General features: G+C 41.7%; 3 protein-coding genes across 4 annotated transcripts; 1 reads left to right on the plus strand and 2 right to left on the minus strand.

Annotated features, from left to right (window-relative positions):
- Window positions 1–231: 231 nt before the first annotated feature.
- Window positions 232–3545, minus strand: pdap1b (pdgfa associated protein 1b). The gene is made up of 6 exons (XM_063903257.1): window positions 3410–3545; window positions 3046–3137; window positions 2256–2354; window positions 1928–2049; window positions 1154–1305; window positions 232–695 (listed from the first exon to the last, which is right to left on the minus strand). The coding sequence occupies exons 1-6, from the start codon at window positions 3420–3422 to the stop codon at window positions 637–639; spliced, it is 537 nt and encodes a 178-aa protein (XP_063759327.1). The 5' UTR covers window positions 3423–3545; the 3' UTR covers window positions 232–636.
- Window positions 3546–3908: 363 nt separating this feature from the next.
- Window positions 3909–6136, plus strand: bud31 (BUD31 homolog). The gene is made up of 4 exons (XM_063903259.1): window positions 3909–4157; window positions 4853–4975; window positions 5349–5515; window positions 5605–6136. Exons 1-4 carry the CDS (start codon window positions 4064–4066, stop codon window positions 5653–5655), a joined length of 435 nt encoding a protein of 144 aa, XP_063759329.1. The 5' UTR covers window positions 3909–4063; the 3' UTR covers window positions 5656–6136.
- A 1093-nt stretch (window positions 6137–7229) lies between these two features.
- smcr8a (Smith-Magenis syndrome chromosome region, candidate 8a) lies at window positions 7230–15466 on the minus strand. 2 transcript variants are annotated; one of them, XM_063903213.1, is made up of 4 exons: window positions 15075–15466; window positions 14017–14610; window positions 11680–13395; window positions 7230–9932 (listed from the first exon to the last, which is right to left on the minus strand). In XM_063903213.1, the coding sequence occupies exons 2-4, from the start codon at window positions 14340–14342 to the stop codon at window positions 9473–9475; spliced, it is 2502 nt and encodes an 833-aa protein (XP_063759283.1). In that variant the 5' UTR covers window positions 14343–14610; window positions 15075–15466; the 3' UTR covers window positions 7230–9472. The 2 variants fall into 2 exon arrangements, with proteins under 2 accessions (XP_063759283.1, XP_063759282.1); XM_063903212.1 differs by having other exon boundaries at window positions 14017–15466.
- Between the last annotated feature and the right edge of the window lie 225 nt (window positions 15467–15691).

Consider the following 15691-nt stretch of genomic DNA (forward strand, 5'->3'; position numbering starts at 1 on the left):
GGGCCAGATCAACCCACAAGGGGGTCATCACTGTTTAAAAAAAATTCTATTTAACAGATTTTTTACCGCTGTGCGAGGTCCTCTCCTCACTGTCAGACTCTTTTCCTACCATTAAAATCTGGACTCCACATCTGCTTTTTGATTTGTCCCCTTTTCACAACAGTTGACCCAACATGGACTGTTGCACCCGAGGCTGGTCGTGACCCACAGGGAAATAAAGTAAACTAGAAATGTACTGTACACATTTTACTGTTTTCATCATATTAATCTGAAATATTTCCATGAATCAGTTATATACAATGTGAGCTCCCCGAAAAACACAGTGGCAAAGCTGAGTTAGCAAAGTCAGACGTGTACAACGACAAATATATCGTTAATAATATCATGTACAAGATCATAGGTTAGGAGGGCTCGCTCCAAAGTGCACGTGAAGACAGATTTACTCATTGGTGACTTCCTGGAGAGCTCAACAAGGCCAAGATATACACAACCCCACTCCAATGGAGTCTCTGCAACCATCTTCCAAATGGTCACATGAACCAGTAACATCATTCTGTGGCTCGTCCTTTAAAAATAGTCAAATATATTTTTGCACCAGTCCGTGAACCTGTAAAGTGCCTCTGATAAACAGCTGCATTATTTCGTCATTGAGAGGGAGTTTATTCCTTTCGTCGCTGCTGCCACTGCCTCTTTTGCTGCAAGCAGAAAATAACAGAGACACAATCAGCTCTGCATGATGCAATAACGAACCTGCAATAGCATCATTTGGCCTATTTAGAATAATTGGGGAAAAAAACGTAATTAGTCTTGTATTTTTTGTGCTATTTAGTATTTCAATTATTTACAGACAATAGATTCTGTGAGGATTTAGTTTGCTGTTTGTTGCTCCTTGTATAAAATATAAATATAGCTTTTAGTTTAAGAGTCCTCATTTAAACAGCACAAACGAGACCCTCCTCATTTTGTTTCCTATTGTTTGTATCCATTTAATTTTAGAACTGTCAATAAATACCTTTATTTTTAGATGGTAAAGCATGTGTCATGAGTATGATAAGTAAAACATATGAGGTGAGACCTTTACATGAGCAAGTCAAACTACTTGCAGGCACACAAATTATAATTATATAATTACCATATTCAATGTTTTGCTCACCTTTCTTCTCTGCTTCTTTCTTTTTTGCTGCGTCTTCCCTCTGTTTCTTGATGATGGCGAGGCGAGCGAGGTCGGCTTTGGCCTGGTCTGTCTTCCCGGCCAAGTGCATCTTCATGTAGCGCTCCTTCGCTTTCTGCTTCTCTATCTCCTCTCTGTGACAGAGACATAAGGAGGGTCATTATAAAACATGGGCAACGAGGAATTTACAGACATAAAAAAACATCAACCTGTCAGTGTATATTCACTGTTACATGCAGGGACAAGTGTTGTGGCATGCAACTTCTGTTATTAAAAAACAACCAGGGCTCCTTAGCACCACAAACAGAGTGCTAACTAGTTGTACTTCATTGGAGAGAAGCCAGTTATCTTCACGGTCAATTCTCCAACACTGGCGGGCTCAAACTAAACCAATCTACTCTGATGCAGGGCCCTGGACTTTGGACCGAAGGGACGCAGGTTCATGACCCGATCAGACCAAGAAATACGGAGTGTGGACTGGTACTGGAGAGGAGCCAGTGCACCTCCTGGGCCACTGCCGAGATGCCCTTGAGCAAGGCACCCAAACCCCAACTGCTGGCTAGACTGGCTGCCTCTCTGCTCTGGATCCAAAATGCATACATGTGTGTATTGTATGTAATTGTACTGTGTAACTTTGCAATTGCATGTATAAAAACAGAGTGGAAAACTGAATTTCCCCTTCGGGGGATTAATAAAGGTCCATCTTTCTTTACTATATCTTTAAAATGAAGTTGCCATACAGCACCAAACACACACCTCTCTCTCCTAGATAACTGCTTGGGCTCATCCAGCTCGATCTGCGTCACCTTCTTGGATTTCTGAGCCACTCTGTTGGGGTTCTCAATTTCTATCAGGCCTTCCACACCCGCTCTCCTCCTCTGCAAACACAACACAACAGCACACACTATTGTAAGGAGACTACTAGTAAGGAGAGATTGTTTAAATATAGCAAACGATGGAATTACTACAAGGATATGTCGTGATGCCATGCAGAGAACAAAAGTAACATGGTGTTTTCACAGGAGTACGTAATTTACTATAAACGTGTGTTTGCAAGGGAATGACAGAAACAGTGTGTCAGTACATCTGAGTTTTCGTCATCGCTGTCTTCTGATCCTGATAGCTTCTCCTCTGCTAGGTCATTCAGAGCTGCACCCCCCGCCGCTTCTGCTTCCTGCTCTTGCTGTAGAATAGAAATGAAGACACCACAAACAGGAGTTATCAAACCAAGGCATCAGGTCAAGCACAACAGATCAATGCATGCAGGTTTTTACTCCATTTAAACACTAAAGGGACATGTGTATACCATAGACTGTACAGTATATACATAAAGGTGTATACTCAATGGGCTCAAAAGAAAGTAAGTACGAGTGCAGATATCATATGTGACAAAAAGATATAGCCCTAAGATAAGAACATTAAAAAGAATAACCATAAAAGGTCATAAGATATACATTTATGATTATAATTATTATTAAAAAAGGAAATAATAATAATAATGACACTGAAATTAAAATATACATTTTAACTGTTCACTACAAATTATTGTTATTTTTTATTGTTTGTTTTTGGTTTTTTCTGTTTTTCTTGACTTGTCTTTTAATTGTACATATCATGTCACATTAATATAGCTGTATTCTGTATAAAGCAATATATTTTTTAAACTGGGAGCAAGTTAAGATACATTTAAAAGAGGGGTGATGTGTTCAAACGTTTGGTTTAATTAACAGTCTGGTTGCAGCATTCTGATTAAGGTGAAGTTAACTGTTAATCGTTATTTTGTTGAAGCGAATCGTAATATCAAATTGCATTTTGTAAAGTGCAGGATCCTTCACTAATACTTTATTATAGACAGTCTTTGGATGAACACCTACCTTTTTCCTCTCCTTCTCTGCTTTCATCTGCGCGTCTATCTCATCCGGGCTAGTGTAGGTCCGCATGCGACCCTTGTGGCCACCTTTCCTACCTGCATCAATAAAGCAAGATAGAAAATGACACCAAAAACTGATTTGCATATACAGTGTAAACAAGGGTGAAACTGTGACCAGGCAGGTGTCAGTAAAGGTCAAAATAAAAATGCTATCAGAGCTTTCTTAAAATAAAAACAACAACCGAAGCACAGATGTTAAAATGAGATACCTTGATAAATGTCTGTTATTTGGGAGGCTTGACAGCAGGTTAGGAGATGTACACAACTGATGTCAACACAATGTAAGCGGGTTTTAGGTTAATTCTTACCTCCTTTGGGCATTTTGGAGAACAAATCCTTCGTTAAGAACTCCTTAACAACTTAATACTCGCAGAAAAACATAAGTGTCAAAACAGCAGAACAAACTGACAGCTGCTCCACAGCAGGGATGAGTATAGAAATACTCTGAGTTGTCCAAGTATTTGCCTTGTAACAAATCCCCATTAAAGGGATATTATCAACCATTAAGTAACGTAATTGCTGCTTTAGACCAAACAATGTAAATATCTCCGTATACTCTTTAGCGTATTGACTTAATTATCCAAGTAATAAAATACTAGAACCAAAATTATATTGTTTTTGTTCAGGCAATGTGTTAGTGGTTTAACGTGATGCAATACGCCAGTAACGACAGAAAGAAACCTATGTTGGTTAAATATCAGCAAATATGTGTCAACGGACAATTATAAGTGTTAAAATAAATGTAGATGGTGAATTACTATATTATAAGATCAAAATGTATTGTTGAACTCTTAAGAAGATAATAAATGATCTACATTTGGAGTGTTGACGTCATTACCGAGACGAGACGGTGAAATGGACCCCGCGTGGCGTCAATTACTGGCGCCTGAGACGAGATCGCAAAATTATAAACGAAAACACGGAGAGCTTTTGTTCTTTATATTTGTACAAAACACAGCAAAATGCCCAAAGTGAAGAGAAGTCGGAAGCCTCCTCCGGACGGATGGGAGCTAATTGAGCCCACTTTGGACGAGCTGGATCAGAAAATGAGAGAAGGTGAGCCGTTAGAAGATAAAAGTACCGACGATCCGAACAACATGTAGCCGTCGAGCTACCGCTAAAACACGCAGCTTAATATCAGCATTTACTTCTCATTGTCTTTAACAGATCACTATTTGGTTTCATGTTATAATGAATCCATCCTGGGTCGATGCTGGTGACATTTTTAATAGATACACAAGCTGTTTAACACGATTGCAGGAAACTTGTGTTGTTTATTTAACGGTAATCGACCGACTAGCTGCTATGGAAGTGGTTGTTGGTAAATCAGATGTTCAGTATTTCTGTTATTAAAAGGGATTTTGTTCGTCTAATTCTGTCACCACGCCACCTTACAGGTGTTGCATCCTATTCCTTGAACCAGGTTGTGTCAATAAAATTATATTTAAATAGCTAAAATTCACAAATTTCCCTTAGAGATAGGTCGCATGATGGACGATGGTCAACAGCAGAAATGCCTGAGTTAAGGACTGGCTTTCGCTGAGTTCCTGCAAGCTGGATAATGAAAAAAATAACAGCTAATTGAAACTTGAAGGCAACATGGCTCAAACTAAGAGGAATCTTTATTTTAATGTATGGAGTGATTAAATGTACAATTCTACCGGAGCCAAAAGAGGAGTTTTAGAGAAAAGGTGTATTTTATATTTCTGCTTACCAAAGCTAACTTTTTTTTGTGTGTGTGTGTTTCTCAGCTGAGACAGAGCCTCACGAGGGGAAGCGAAAGGTAGAGTCCCTTTGGCCAATATTCAGACTGCATCATCAGCGGAGTCGATACATCTTCGACCTGTTCTACAAAAGGAAAGCCATCAGCAGAGGTACTCAGAGGTTCATCTGTACTAGTTCATTTCTCCTTTATTTTTCTTCTATTTCTTGCTATTCTTTCACATTTTACACAATCCTTTAGAATTTAGCATATCAGTTTTGTCATGTTTGAAAAACATTTTACCATTAGTTTGTAATGACTTGCCAAGATTCTTTGCAAAAAATGGTCCTAATTGTTTATTTCCTCATATGTAAGTAATAATTGATGAGAATTCAACATTCCCAGAACTCTTATTTTTACATTTAAGATATCTGTCCAGCGCTCTTCCCCACCTGGAAAGCAGTTTTAGTATTTGCACCCAAATTACAGTTCTACTCTTTGCACTAGTCGCCCAACCAGTGTTGTCTCTGTGTGTCCCCTGACAGAGCTGTATGAGTACTGTATAAAGGAAGGCTATGCAGACAAGAACCTGATTGCCAAGTGGAAGAAGCAGGGCTACGAGAACCTGTGCTGCCTGCGATGCATCCAAACCCGAGACACCAACTTCGGAACCAACTGCATCTGCAGAGTCCCCAAGAGCAAGCTGGAAGTCGTAAGTGTGAAGGGATTTATCCCAAAAGGATCCCTGTGAGGCTCCTGTCCATGTCTGTAATCTGTTTTTGTTTTTCTTCTCCTCTGCAGGGACGGATCATTGAATGCACTCACTGTGGATGCAGAGGATGTTCTGGCTAAGTAAAGTTTTTGGACAGATTTTTTTTTTTTCTTGCTGGGGATCGGGGCTCCCACAGCCTCCATCTGCGCACTCTCAAAACCTCAAAGCAACCTTGTCATTATTTCAGTCGCCTGCATCAGAAACAAATCACTGAGACCTTCAGCATCACGCTCAGTCACCCTTACAGGGTCAGAATTTGGCACTCAATAACAAGGATAGCAAAGAAGAGTCACTGAGAGTGGCCAAACCGAACTGCTTACATTTGTTTTTCTGTGTTTTTTGTATCTAACTAAAGCCTTGGACTCGTTGAGGTTAGCTGTTTCTGGATCAGGCCGTCATTCCAGCTAATGGCTCACTGTGTAGGTCATTTTCAAAATCTAATGTTTCATTTCATTTAAAGAGTGCTTGGGGGGGATTTAGTTTGGAAATGTCGATGTTTTAAACTCTTTTTCTTCATCATAATTTTTGTGATGTAATTTTAAATAAAACCATTCTGATTTACCTGCTTTTGTATTTCATGATGCAGCTAACGTTTCTAGACTCACGCTGGAAATGAATTACGATGAAGATATACTTCTAGTACAGGGGAGTCAAACTATGGCCTGGGGGCCAACTGCGGCCCGCTGTCCATTTTTAAATGGCCCTCTGCAAATTTTAAATCTGTAATGGGATATGGCCACCTGAAACGTGCTTTTCTTATCTTGTACTTCTTGAATATATGTTTCCATGTTGATCAAAAAGAGACCGTGCTGATTTAGCGCTCACTAATATTTTGTGTACTTTTGCAATAGAGTAATATGACTATATATATTTACTTAAGCACTGTACCTACAATTAAGTACTTCTTAGAGTATTTCCATTTTTTTACTACCTTAAACTTCTACTCCTTTACAATTTTCAGTCAAATTTTTCCTTGTGGATAACTTCAGTTGTTCATTTGCAGTTTTAGGTTAAAAACATATACTATCAACTAATATAAAGTAAACAGCTCTGGAAAAAATAATTTCATATCAGTTCTCTGGTTTTACTATTTATAGGTATTTCTTAATTTGATCTTATAAACTACTGACAAAATGTCTCTGTGTTGGAACTCAACAGACACTGGAACGGCTGCCATACATGTAGAGATTGAGATTTAAGAGAAACCCGTTTCCAGAGCTGTAGGTTTAACTTCCCAGCAGAACGGGTGATTAACATTTGCTCCACATTTCCTAGCTGCAATATTAAATTGATGAACACACGAATGTGTCAATAAAATGAATCCAATGTTATACATATTCTGACAGGAGCTATTCTGCATAATGAATACATTTACATCTGGATGTGAATATGATGCTTACACATAATTCAAATACATTTTTAATGCAGGACTTCACATTCTGACAGAGTATCTCTACTTGAGTTCCAGCAGGGCAATTTGCTTTCACAGCATTTATTATTCATGACACCTCAACTCTCCCACATCCGTCATCGCTGAAGCAAGTCACACATGACTGTTGAAGTGATTATAATCTGAGGGAAGCTTTCCTTCAGTATCTCACAGACAGAGAAAGGGAGAGAGTCACCCACCATGATTGAAGCAACACAAAGGAAATGGATTCAAATAATTTAATGGGATAAATGAATATCAACAACATTTACATCAAAGCGGCAAAGACATTTACAACGTGCTTTAGCAAAATCACTGGCATCAACGCCGCCTCAAGGGAGCACGACACCCCCCGTCGTGATGAGATACAAAAGGTGGGCGTGATATGGCAACATAAGGACACTGAGTGACGACATGTTAAGCACACTGTGGTATGGCTCATCGGATTACATTCACCTTTTTGCATCACAGGGATGAAACTTTAAAAAATAAAATGTGTTATTCAAGCGTTAAAGAAGTATTAAAAATACATCACATGGCAAAATAATATTAAGCATTAAACTGAAATAATACTCAAAGGGAATTAAAAATGTAAGGTTGCTGTGAGTTAAAACCAAAAAGTGTCTTTTCGAAGCAGGAAGGGCAGCAGCCATGATGCCACGTTTTTCTGACCTTTCACAATAGAAGTCTGACCATGCAGTCACAAGTACACTTACCATTCTAAGATACGGAATTACATCTCCATTACTGATGCCACAGAATTAGTCAAATCTGGAAAAACATCGATACGCTTCTTAAGTGCCGTTTAATTGGCCGATGTGGCAACAACTTAAAGGGGCCCTGTTATGCTCCTTTCAGGTTTTTATCAAAAAGCTCTTCATGTGTGTTCACCCTCTGTCTGAAACCAGAGCCCAGTCTGCTTCGACAGGTTAGCTGGCCGGCTCTGTTGTGATTGGTCAACGGCTTATAGATGTACCGCCCATTAGCCTATCACGTTCAATATGTTGGAGCTGTAATAGGAGAGCAAACGTTACATAGGGATGTTACAGAAGTAAACAAAAGGAGTCCAATGGAGGAGTTTCAGGCAAAGCCTATATAACACTACAGGAAAGGGGACCCCGTAAAAAGCATAATAGGGCCTCTTTAAAAGATTTCCTACTTTTCTCTGGAATTCTGCAAAGAGGAAATCAAAGCGTACTAATCATGATGGTCATAATCCAAATTTGTCCTAAAGCAATAAACACTCACAAGTTTTGTTCACACCACACATCCAGCAAATGGTTGTTCAGAAGAAAAATAAATAATAGGCAGCCGTCCTAATTCAACTTTTTGATGGCACAGGAGACCATTCTTTCCCCCGTAATGAAATCATCAACACTGTCCCAACACCTCAAACTCTTTCAGCATCTTCATCCGAATACAACGAAACAGAAATATTATCAACACTGTGATTCACCCGGGCACAAGACAGTCTCATGCTGACACCACAACACTCTCAGACAACTTTTAAGACAACAGTGAAATTCAATACATTTAGGTTTGAGTACATTTTTCCTGCACGGTGTGAGTAATATCCATGAAAATGCTCCGCCAGCCCTTAGTAGTGACACCGGCCCAACATGGGTGAGTATGATTTCCGGACATGCAAATATCACATGGGGCTCTCTGTGTGTAATTCACGCAGAAAATATTACCTTCTCATGCATCACCAACTTTAAAGGTAAGGAATGTTTCATCCTTGCCCACAAATCCACTCAGGTTAAATCCAACATTGTGTCTCTATTTGGAAATTAAAGGAAGATTACTGCAGGAATGTGCGTTTAAAATTGATTCATAAAAGAAATATAAAAAAGGAATCGGCTTCAGGAAGTTAATTTGGAAGAAAGGCATGTCACAAAACCAGCTGTGATAAGCCTGCTGATAAGATTTCACATGCAGACAATGTCAGCATACGTGAGACTGTTGCAGTAATCCTAAAAAAACCTTGCTAAAATTATATCGTAGTTGAAAACTGGAATTAGTGGGTCAACACTGAGCTATGGTTAATTAACACAGAGTGTGTATGGTGAGAAGAAAGGGGGGAACTGACTGCAAACAAGCCAGCGCGAGTAACATTTCCATTAAAACACACAGTGATTCAAGGACAATAAGTAGGACTGTCCTTCGTGTGCTATGTTTGGTTTGTGATTGTGTTCTTGACCAAATACAGACAAACGCTCACTGACATTCACAACTGCCTCCTTTTTCCTTCCTGTACAGGAAATAGGAACGGCTAGAGAAAAACACAGCAAGGCCGAGTGACTAGAGATTACACACTTAATAAAACGAGAACTAAAGTAGAGCAGAGTAGACTTTCCTGAAAATAAAAACTGAGCGTAGACCTCATTAAAATGCTCCTTTGGTCCATTTAAAACCAAAGACTGGACGATGATTTTTGCTAAAACTATGTGGGAACCCTCGGGTTAACATCAGATTTTGTATAAAACGCTGGTGGTGTAGTTGAAGCTAAAACTTGTTGCTGCTGCGCTGCCCCCGGTGGAGGGTTGCAGGTAGTGCTGTGTGATGAGCTGGCTGAGGTAGAGCAGTATCTGGCTGTCCTCCTCCCCCAGACCCAGCTGCTCCTGCAGGAAGCAGCGGCGGCGGCCCTCCACCACCTCGGGCCCCTCCGTGGAGCTGACGGGCAGGTGCAGGTGGTGGGTGAAGGTGAACAGGAAGGCCTTGGCTGCCATCTCACACAGCGTGCTCTGCAGGTGGAGGAAGTAGGTGGAGCCGCGGCGGATGTAGGTGCGATGGTCGGCGATGTTGGCGAGCAGTTTGCCTCGGTACGGCGGGCAGCGCAGCGTCTTGTGGTCGGCGTCCAGGATGGAGATGTAGCGGCTGTAGCGGGACAGAGAGTAAAGCATGCTGGAGCCAACAGGGGACGCCACTCTGTGGGGGGAGGGGGGGGGGGGAACAGACGCACAGTGGGGTTAGTAGACTTTATAAAGACAGCTTACAAATATATATAACTTTCAATAAGTCAGTCAGTCTACAGGTTTGTGTTGAAATATGGATCATTGTTTTCCAACAACCTGTAACTCCTGCCTTTTCATTTGCTGTGTTCTTTTGGACTCAAATTTTAAACCAGAAACTATTTAAACTCCATTAATTGTTTCAAATGTGTCATAAAAAAATATTATTATTATTATTGTTGTTATTATAATTTATATTTCTATTTAATTCATCTTTTTTTTATTATGAATAACTATTTTTAACTATCTTTTATTGCCTTTAAATAGCTTTTTATTGGGTGATATGATTAATGGCTTGCTTTGCCTGCAACACTGAACACTCTATCTTTACCTATGACCTTTTTAACTAAGTATGGTTCCTGTATATAAACCGCAAAACATAAAAAATAGACTGAAATTATAACTATTAAAGGGTTTACTTATTTAAAGCCACTGATATAAACGTCCACATTGCTTTGCTCCTTTTTGTACTCATTGTGATTCAACTACAACTAAATGGCTACTGGTTTGTGTGCACAGATGGCCAAAATTAAAACCATAGGGCGTAAAGATGAAGAAAATCCAGTGCAACATATCACAGTGGTGTCACGATTTGTTACGTTTTAAGATTTGATAAATACACCCAGAGGTTTCTGATCAGATTTATAATCTACGTCATAATCCCTCCTCCCCACAACCCCTTCTGACTCACTCAGCGCCTCCAACTCTCTCACCAAAGAAATGTGTTCATTAAGACACGGTCTCTTTTCTAAACGTGAAATATTGGATTACTCCGAAGCCCACAATCATTACGAAGATGAGCGAAATGGAAAAGAATCTGAAGGACGGATTTGAGGCCGGAGGGTTAGGAGTTGAACAGTTCTTTGAGTGAGTCATCAAGAATGAGTCACAGGTTGAGTAACTGTATAGAGTTTGATGTGAAGTACAAAGAGGAAAATGCCATCATTTCTAAATGTCGCATTGATTGAGACTCTCTTCAAAAAGAACTTCACCAATAAATGATCCTCTGAGAATTCAAGGTCACAGAGTGTGAGTTATTCAATCACAAAGAAAAGTTTGATTTCTTGCCTATATGATAAACAAAATACAGAAGAAAGTAAAAGTAAATCTGGTGGTGAGAAAACGCTATCAAACACGCTTTACTCCAATTTTTCAATCATTTTAAGCAAAAGTAAGATTTTTAGTACATTTTGAACTACAGATCTGACCAGAGATCTGACTTCCATTTTTAGATTACTTAATAATACTTCCACGCAAGTAATCAACTTATCAATTAAGACCGTCTTTTATGTATAATGATACTCAACCTTTAGCAGCTGCTAAATTCAAATGATGATTTAACAATAAACCTGTACATTTATTTAAAATAAAAGGGCCTTAATAGTGACATCACCATGTAACACTTCTATTGGCTAGCGCTCCAGCACATTGTACGTGATAGGCTAAGGGGCGGGACATCTCTAATCGGTTGACCAATCACAACAGAGCCGGCAAGCTAACCAATCAGAGACTGGGCTCTGGTTTCAGACAGAGGGTGAAAAGAGGAGCTGCAGCACAGGCAGTATGAGAATAAATGAGTAAATGTATGTTGGTAACATCATTTGTTATCTTTTGTATAATAATGTTGCTTTAATGCTCAAAATTAAACTATAAATTAGACATACCTTTGTAAACCAATGAGTTTCCACCTCTGCAGGTCGGTGAGGGTGAAGGGACAGGACAGCCAGGCTTGAACCCTCTCTCCACACCTCCCTGGCGCTGGCACAAAGAGAGCCAGAGCAGAAACCAGCCGGCGGACCCTCCCCTCGTCGACCCCCAGCACCACCAGCGTCCTGCCGCTCAGCAAACACCACAGCGCCTGCATGGCAAACGGATACTGTCGCACAAACTTCAACGCTCCTTGTCCGGCCTTCTTCCTCTGACGCAGGGTCACAACTCCCCCGTAGCCAAGAGGTGAAGCACCCCGATCGGACCCTGTAGAAGCGCTCATGGTACAGTCCGACCCTTCCTCCACTGAGGTTCGAGAAACTGCATCTCCAAAGAGCCCGACGGGAAGCTCCAGTCCAGTTGCGGGGCTTTCTGAGCCCGGGGAACCCACCGTGTAGTCATCTTGGATGGGAAGTAGGGCCTGGGGCTCCTGGTTGACAACTGGGGTTTGCAAGTTGGAGCTTTTGCCAACACAAGGGGTTATCTCTGCTGGAGAAGCTTCGTAAAGGAAACCCTCCTGGGCCATGCAGCAAGCAGAGTCCAACGGAATCAATATATCCGAAGCGCCATCGGTTATTACTTCACACTGGTCTTCTCTGCTGGCCTCCAGCTCGGAAACAACCTCCAGAAGCGACACAGGGGTCCCGTCTCCATCCTCATCCCCAGCCGTTGTCTCCATATCTTCGCTGCTGCTTTCCCTCTCCATGTCGGGTTCATGGGTCAGTTCAGAATCAGGATAGGGAGCTTCTGATTTAGCCAGATCCAGTTGCTTTTCTGCGAGATCCAGTCCGCTCTTATCGCTGCTGAAGCTTCCTTTGTTCCCTTCTGAGCTCCCTTGAGTCTCCAGAGTCTGATCTGAAGGGGAGGAGTCCAGATGGCTCTCCACAAGCCCAGGTTCAGTGTCTTGATTATTGCTGGTTTCTGGGTGACAAGGATCCGAAGGCTCCAGAGCATCCAGCACTAGAGGTTCTGTTCCCAGCACAATATGAGGTGGATTTAAGAGAGTATAGTTATCTACAGCATGGTTCACAGCACAGAATGGTCTCAGGATTCCCCTTTCATCCTCTTCATCGTCATCCCCGAGGTCCTCCTCAAACAGGAAGTTTGTAACTCTCTGTTTCCTGCGTAGTGCCTTGTCGAGGCGTCTTGTGTGCAGGTAGCAAAGATCCCCCCGGAAACCCTTCTCTGTCTCCTTCAGGAGCGTCACGGTGGCATCGTAGAAAGTAACGTCGCACAGCTCCTGCAGGGTCTTCAGGCGTTTGTCGAAACACTTTGCGGACTTAGCTTTGATCAGCTGCGGCGTGTACGACGGCCTTCGCTTAACATCTTCGCCTTCTTCTGCAACTTCTTCACCGTCCTTCTGCCCTTCCTGCCCTGTTTCATCTTTGCCAGTGTAGCTAAAAGGCCTGGCCAGCTTTGCGTATTTCTCTATCAGCTGTTCGCATTCGCTCAAGCACTCGTTGATGCACTTCTCACAGCTGACGGCTTGAGGGTCTCGGCGCGGACGTTTGTTGTAGGAGCTGATCTGCCTCAGCAGGTCTCGGTGTTCGTAGATACTTTTTTCCACGTTTGCGAGCTCGTTGGCTTTCTCCACAGCGTGAGCGGAGTACATGCGCTGAGTCCCGGCCTCTCTCTGCAGACCCTCCTCCCTCTGCAGCACTGAGTGAGTGTACCTGAGGGGAGGGAAAACACCATTAGGAAACAGAATATAGTTAGCTTTGTCCTAAAGAGGAGCCTCAGCCTTAATGAGAGGAAGAATTATTATAAACCAGTAACATGGGACCTCAAGAACAGTGAGATTAGGGTTAGGGTTCCTAAACTAGTTGTGTTTCAAACCATGCAAGCAACTCTAAGGAGGTAATGTTCTTCTGGTGGTGCATTACTTAGGTCCAGACTAAAATATCTCAAAAATGTTTGGATTGAAAACATTTTAAAAATCCCAATTTGGGATAAATGAATTATTTCTGATTTAAGTATTTCTGATCTGATTAAATAGTAAGATTTAGGTGAAAATGCATCCGTTTAGGTGGTTGCGTGTGAGCATACAACTTCATAAATGTGACTTGAATTATCCTGCATGAGTCGTTTGAGAGTTCGTTAGCTAATGTTTTGATATGGTTTTGCTATTCTTAAACTCCATTTACTTCAATTCTTCAATACTATACCCTGTATTTTGTAATTCAATGTTCACCACAGAGGCATGCAAGACCTTTTTTTTTCACTCTTTACCTAAATGACTGAAACACAGACTTGAAAAGACATTAGCAGGTACAAGGTTGTATGGAATTTCTTACTCCAGATCCCGCAGCTTCCTCTGGAGCTCCTTGGCAAACGCTCTCCTGTTCCCAGCCTTCAGACACTCGGACGCCTGAGAGAAGCGGAGTGACAGCTCCTGGAACTGCAGCATGATTTTCCTCTCATCAGCCGAGACGTACGCCATGCAGAACGGTCGCACGAAGCCCCTCGCCTCCAGGTCGTAAAGCGTGAGGTGATGGACGTATGCGAACGCCCCTTCCTTTGAGTCTCCAAGCACCACTCTGGAGTCCTCCACAAAGCTGAGCCTCGGGTACCCACTGCCGGGTGGATGCCCCACAAAGGAGGCCTGGTAGTCCACCGACATGATGCGCAGGGAGAAGTAGTTGAGGTCGAAGGTGCCGCAGACTTTGGGGTCTTCTGGGATGGTGAGGAGAGGCTGGGGGCCAACCTGCTCCGAGAACTCAGAGATGAGGATGAAGTCTTTGGTGAATTTGGCGTAGGAGGTTTTAGCCCAGGGGTTTGAGTCAGAGATTGGAGATAGAGGAACAGAAAACTCCTCAGGGACGGCCCAGGGGTCGGGATCTGCCTGCCCGAACTCATCCTCTTTAGTGAAAGCCACCACGTCAGGTGAGCTTATCATAGTGGTGTTGACGAGCAAGGCATGAGAAGACACAGAGCAGCACAGTTACAAAGTCATAAACCAGCTTTCAGATGGACCATTCTGCCTGTCAGGGAGGTTAAAGCAACCCTAGAGATTCCCAAAGATAGGAAAGGATTTAATGTGTTTTTCGAATCTATTTTGACCTACAACAATCACTCTATTATTTGTATTTGCTGTTCACAGATTGCAGCTGCGGATATGATTTACTAAAAAGAGAAACAGGCATCCAGCAAAGATGACAGCATAGGCACAATGCAAAATAGTCAATGATGTAAAAAAATAAAAGTCCCTTGGAGTCACAGCTGAAGGCTTGAATCTATCATTGGAATCAGAAGCACTTAACAGATCAGCACAGTTAAAAAGTCATACACCAGCGAGGTTAAAAGAACCTGGAGATTCCCAGACTAAGAAAAGGAAAAAGCAAGTGGATTATACCATTTTAAAAAAGGGGGTCCCAGAGCATAGTGGGCCCAAAAAATCCAACTGAGCCCCTGCTAAAAGGAGTCCAAGATCCTCGTTATTTTGTCAAATCGATTAAACGTAGCGTCCTCCACATTAAATACAAATTTCTGTTAAGAAAAGCAATTATCCTGCGCCAATCAGAGGCTCCGTGCTGGCGTCAGACCATTCATCATGATCAGAGAGAATTTAACAGCAGCATCATTGAAGCACCTCTCTTCTTTCCACTGAATTTCTTCATGCGTAGTCTCCAGCACGTTTCTGTGTTTTGGGCTAAAAGGCGATACGTCTGTTCGACAAACACACACACAAACACACACACCGCTAACAGCCTGATGCGCTACATGTAATTTTCACATCCAGAGACAGACGCCATGTTTACCCAGCTGGTTGTAGTCTTGTCAGGTGACCAAATCCAACTCCCCATCTGGAGAAATTCCACCCTTAAACTGAAATCTAACATATTTTGTTTATCATGACTACATTATATTAGTATAAAAAAATAGTTAATTTCAATTTAATCTTAACGTTTTTAGTCTTGGGATATTTCACATTATTCATAGATAATGTTAGAGCCCTTCTTTGTAGTAACT

This window comes from Eleginops maclovinus, chromosome 16, assembly GCF_036324505.1.
Source record: "Eleginops maclovinus isolate JMC-PN-2008 ecotype Puerto Natales chromosome 16, JC_Emac_rtc_rv5, whole genome shotgun sequence".
NCBI classification, from domain to species: domain Eukaryota; kingdom Metazoa; phylum Chordata; class Actinopteri; order Perciformes; family Eleginopidae; genus Eleginops; species Eleginops maclovinus.

Excerpts from the sequence above, each read along its gene's own strand:
- smcr8a (XM_063903212.1), bottom strand. The coding sequence starts at position 14,618 with ATGATAAGCTCACCTGACGTGGTGGCTTTCACTAAAGAGGATGAGTTC. Across the intron at positions 13,396-14,016 it reads AGGAAGCTGCGGGATCTGGA|GTACACTCACTCAGTGCTGC; the intron begins GTAAGAAATTCC and ends CCCTCCCCTCAG. Across the intron at positions 9,933-11,679 it reads AAACTCATTGGTTTACAAAG|AGTGGCGTCCCCTGTTGGCT; the intron begins GTATGTCTAATT and ends CTCCCCCCACAG.
- pdap1b (XM_063903257.1), bottom strand. Across the intron at positions 1,306-1,927 it reads CAGTTATCTAGGAGAGAGAG|AGAGGAGATAGAGAAGCAGA; the intron begins GTGTGTGTTTGG and ends TCTCTGTCACAG. Across the intron at positions 696-1,153 it reads GAAAGAAGCAGAGAAGAAAG|CAAAAGAGGCAGTGGCAGCA; the intron begins GTGAGCAAAACA and ends TTCTGCTTGCAG.
- bud31 (XM_063903259.1), top strand. The coding sequence starts at position 4,064 with ATGCCCAAAGTGAAGAGAAGTCGGAAGCCTCCTCCGGACGGATGGGAG. Across the intron at positions 4,158-4,852 it reads GGATCAGAAAATGAGAGAAG|CTGAGACAGAGCCTCACGAG; the intron begins GTGAGCCGTTAG and ends TGTGTTTCTCAG. Across the intron at positions 5,516-5,604 it reads CCAAGAGCAAGCTGGAAGTC|GGACGGATCATTGAATGCAC; the intron begins GTAAGTGTGAAG and ends TCTCCTCTGCAG.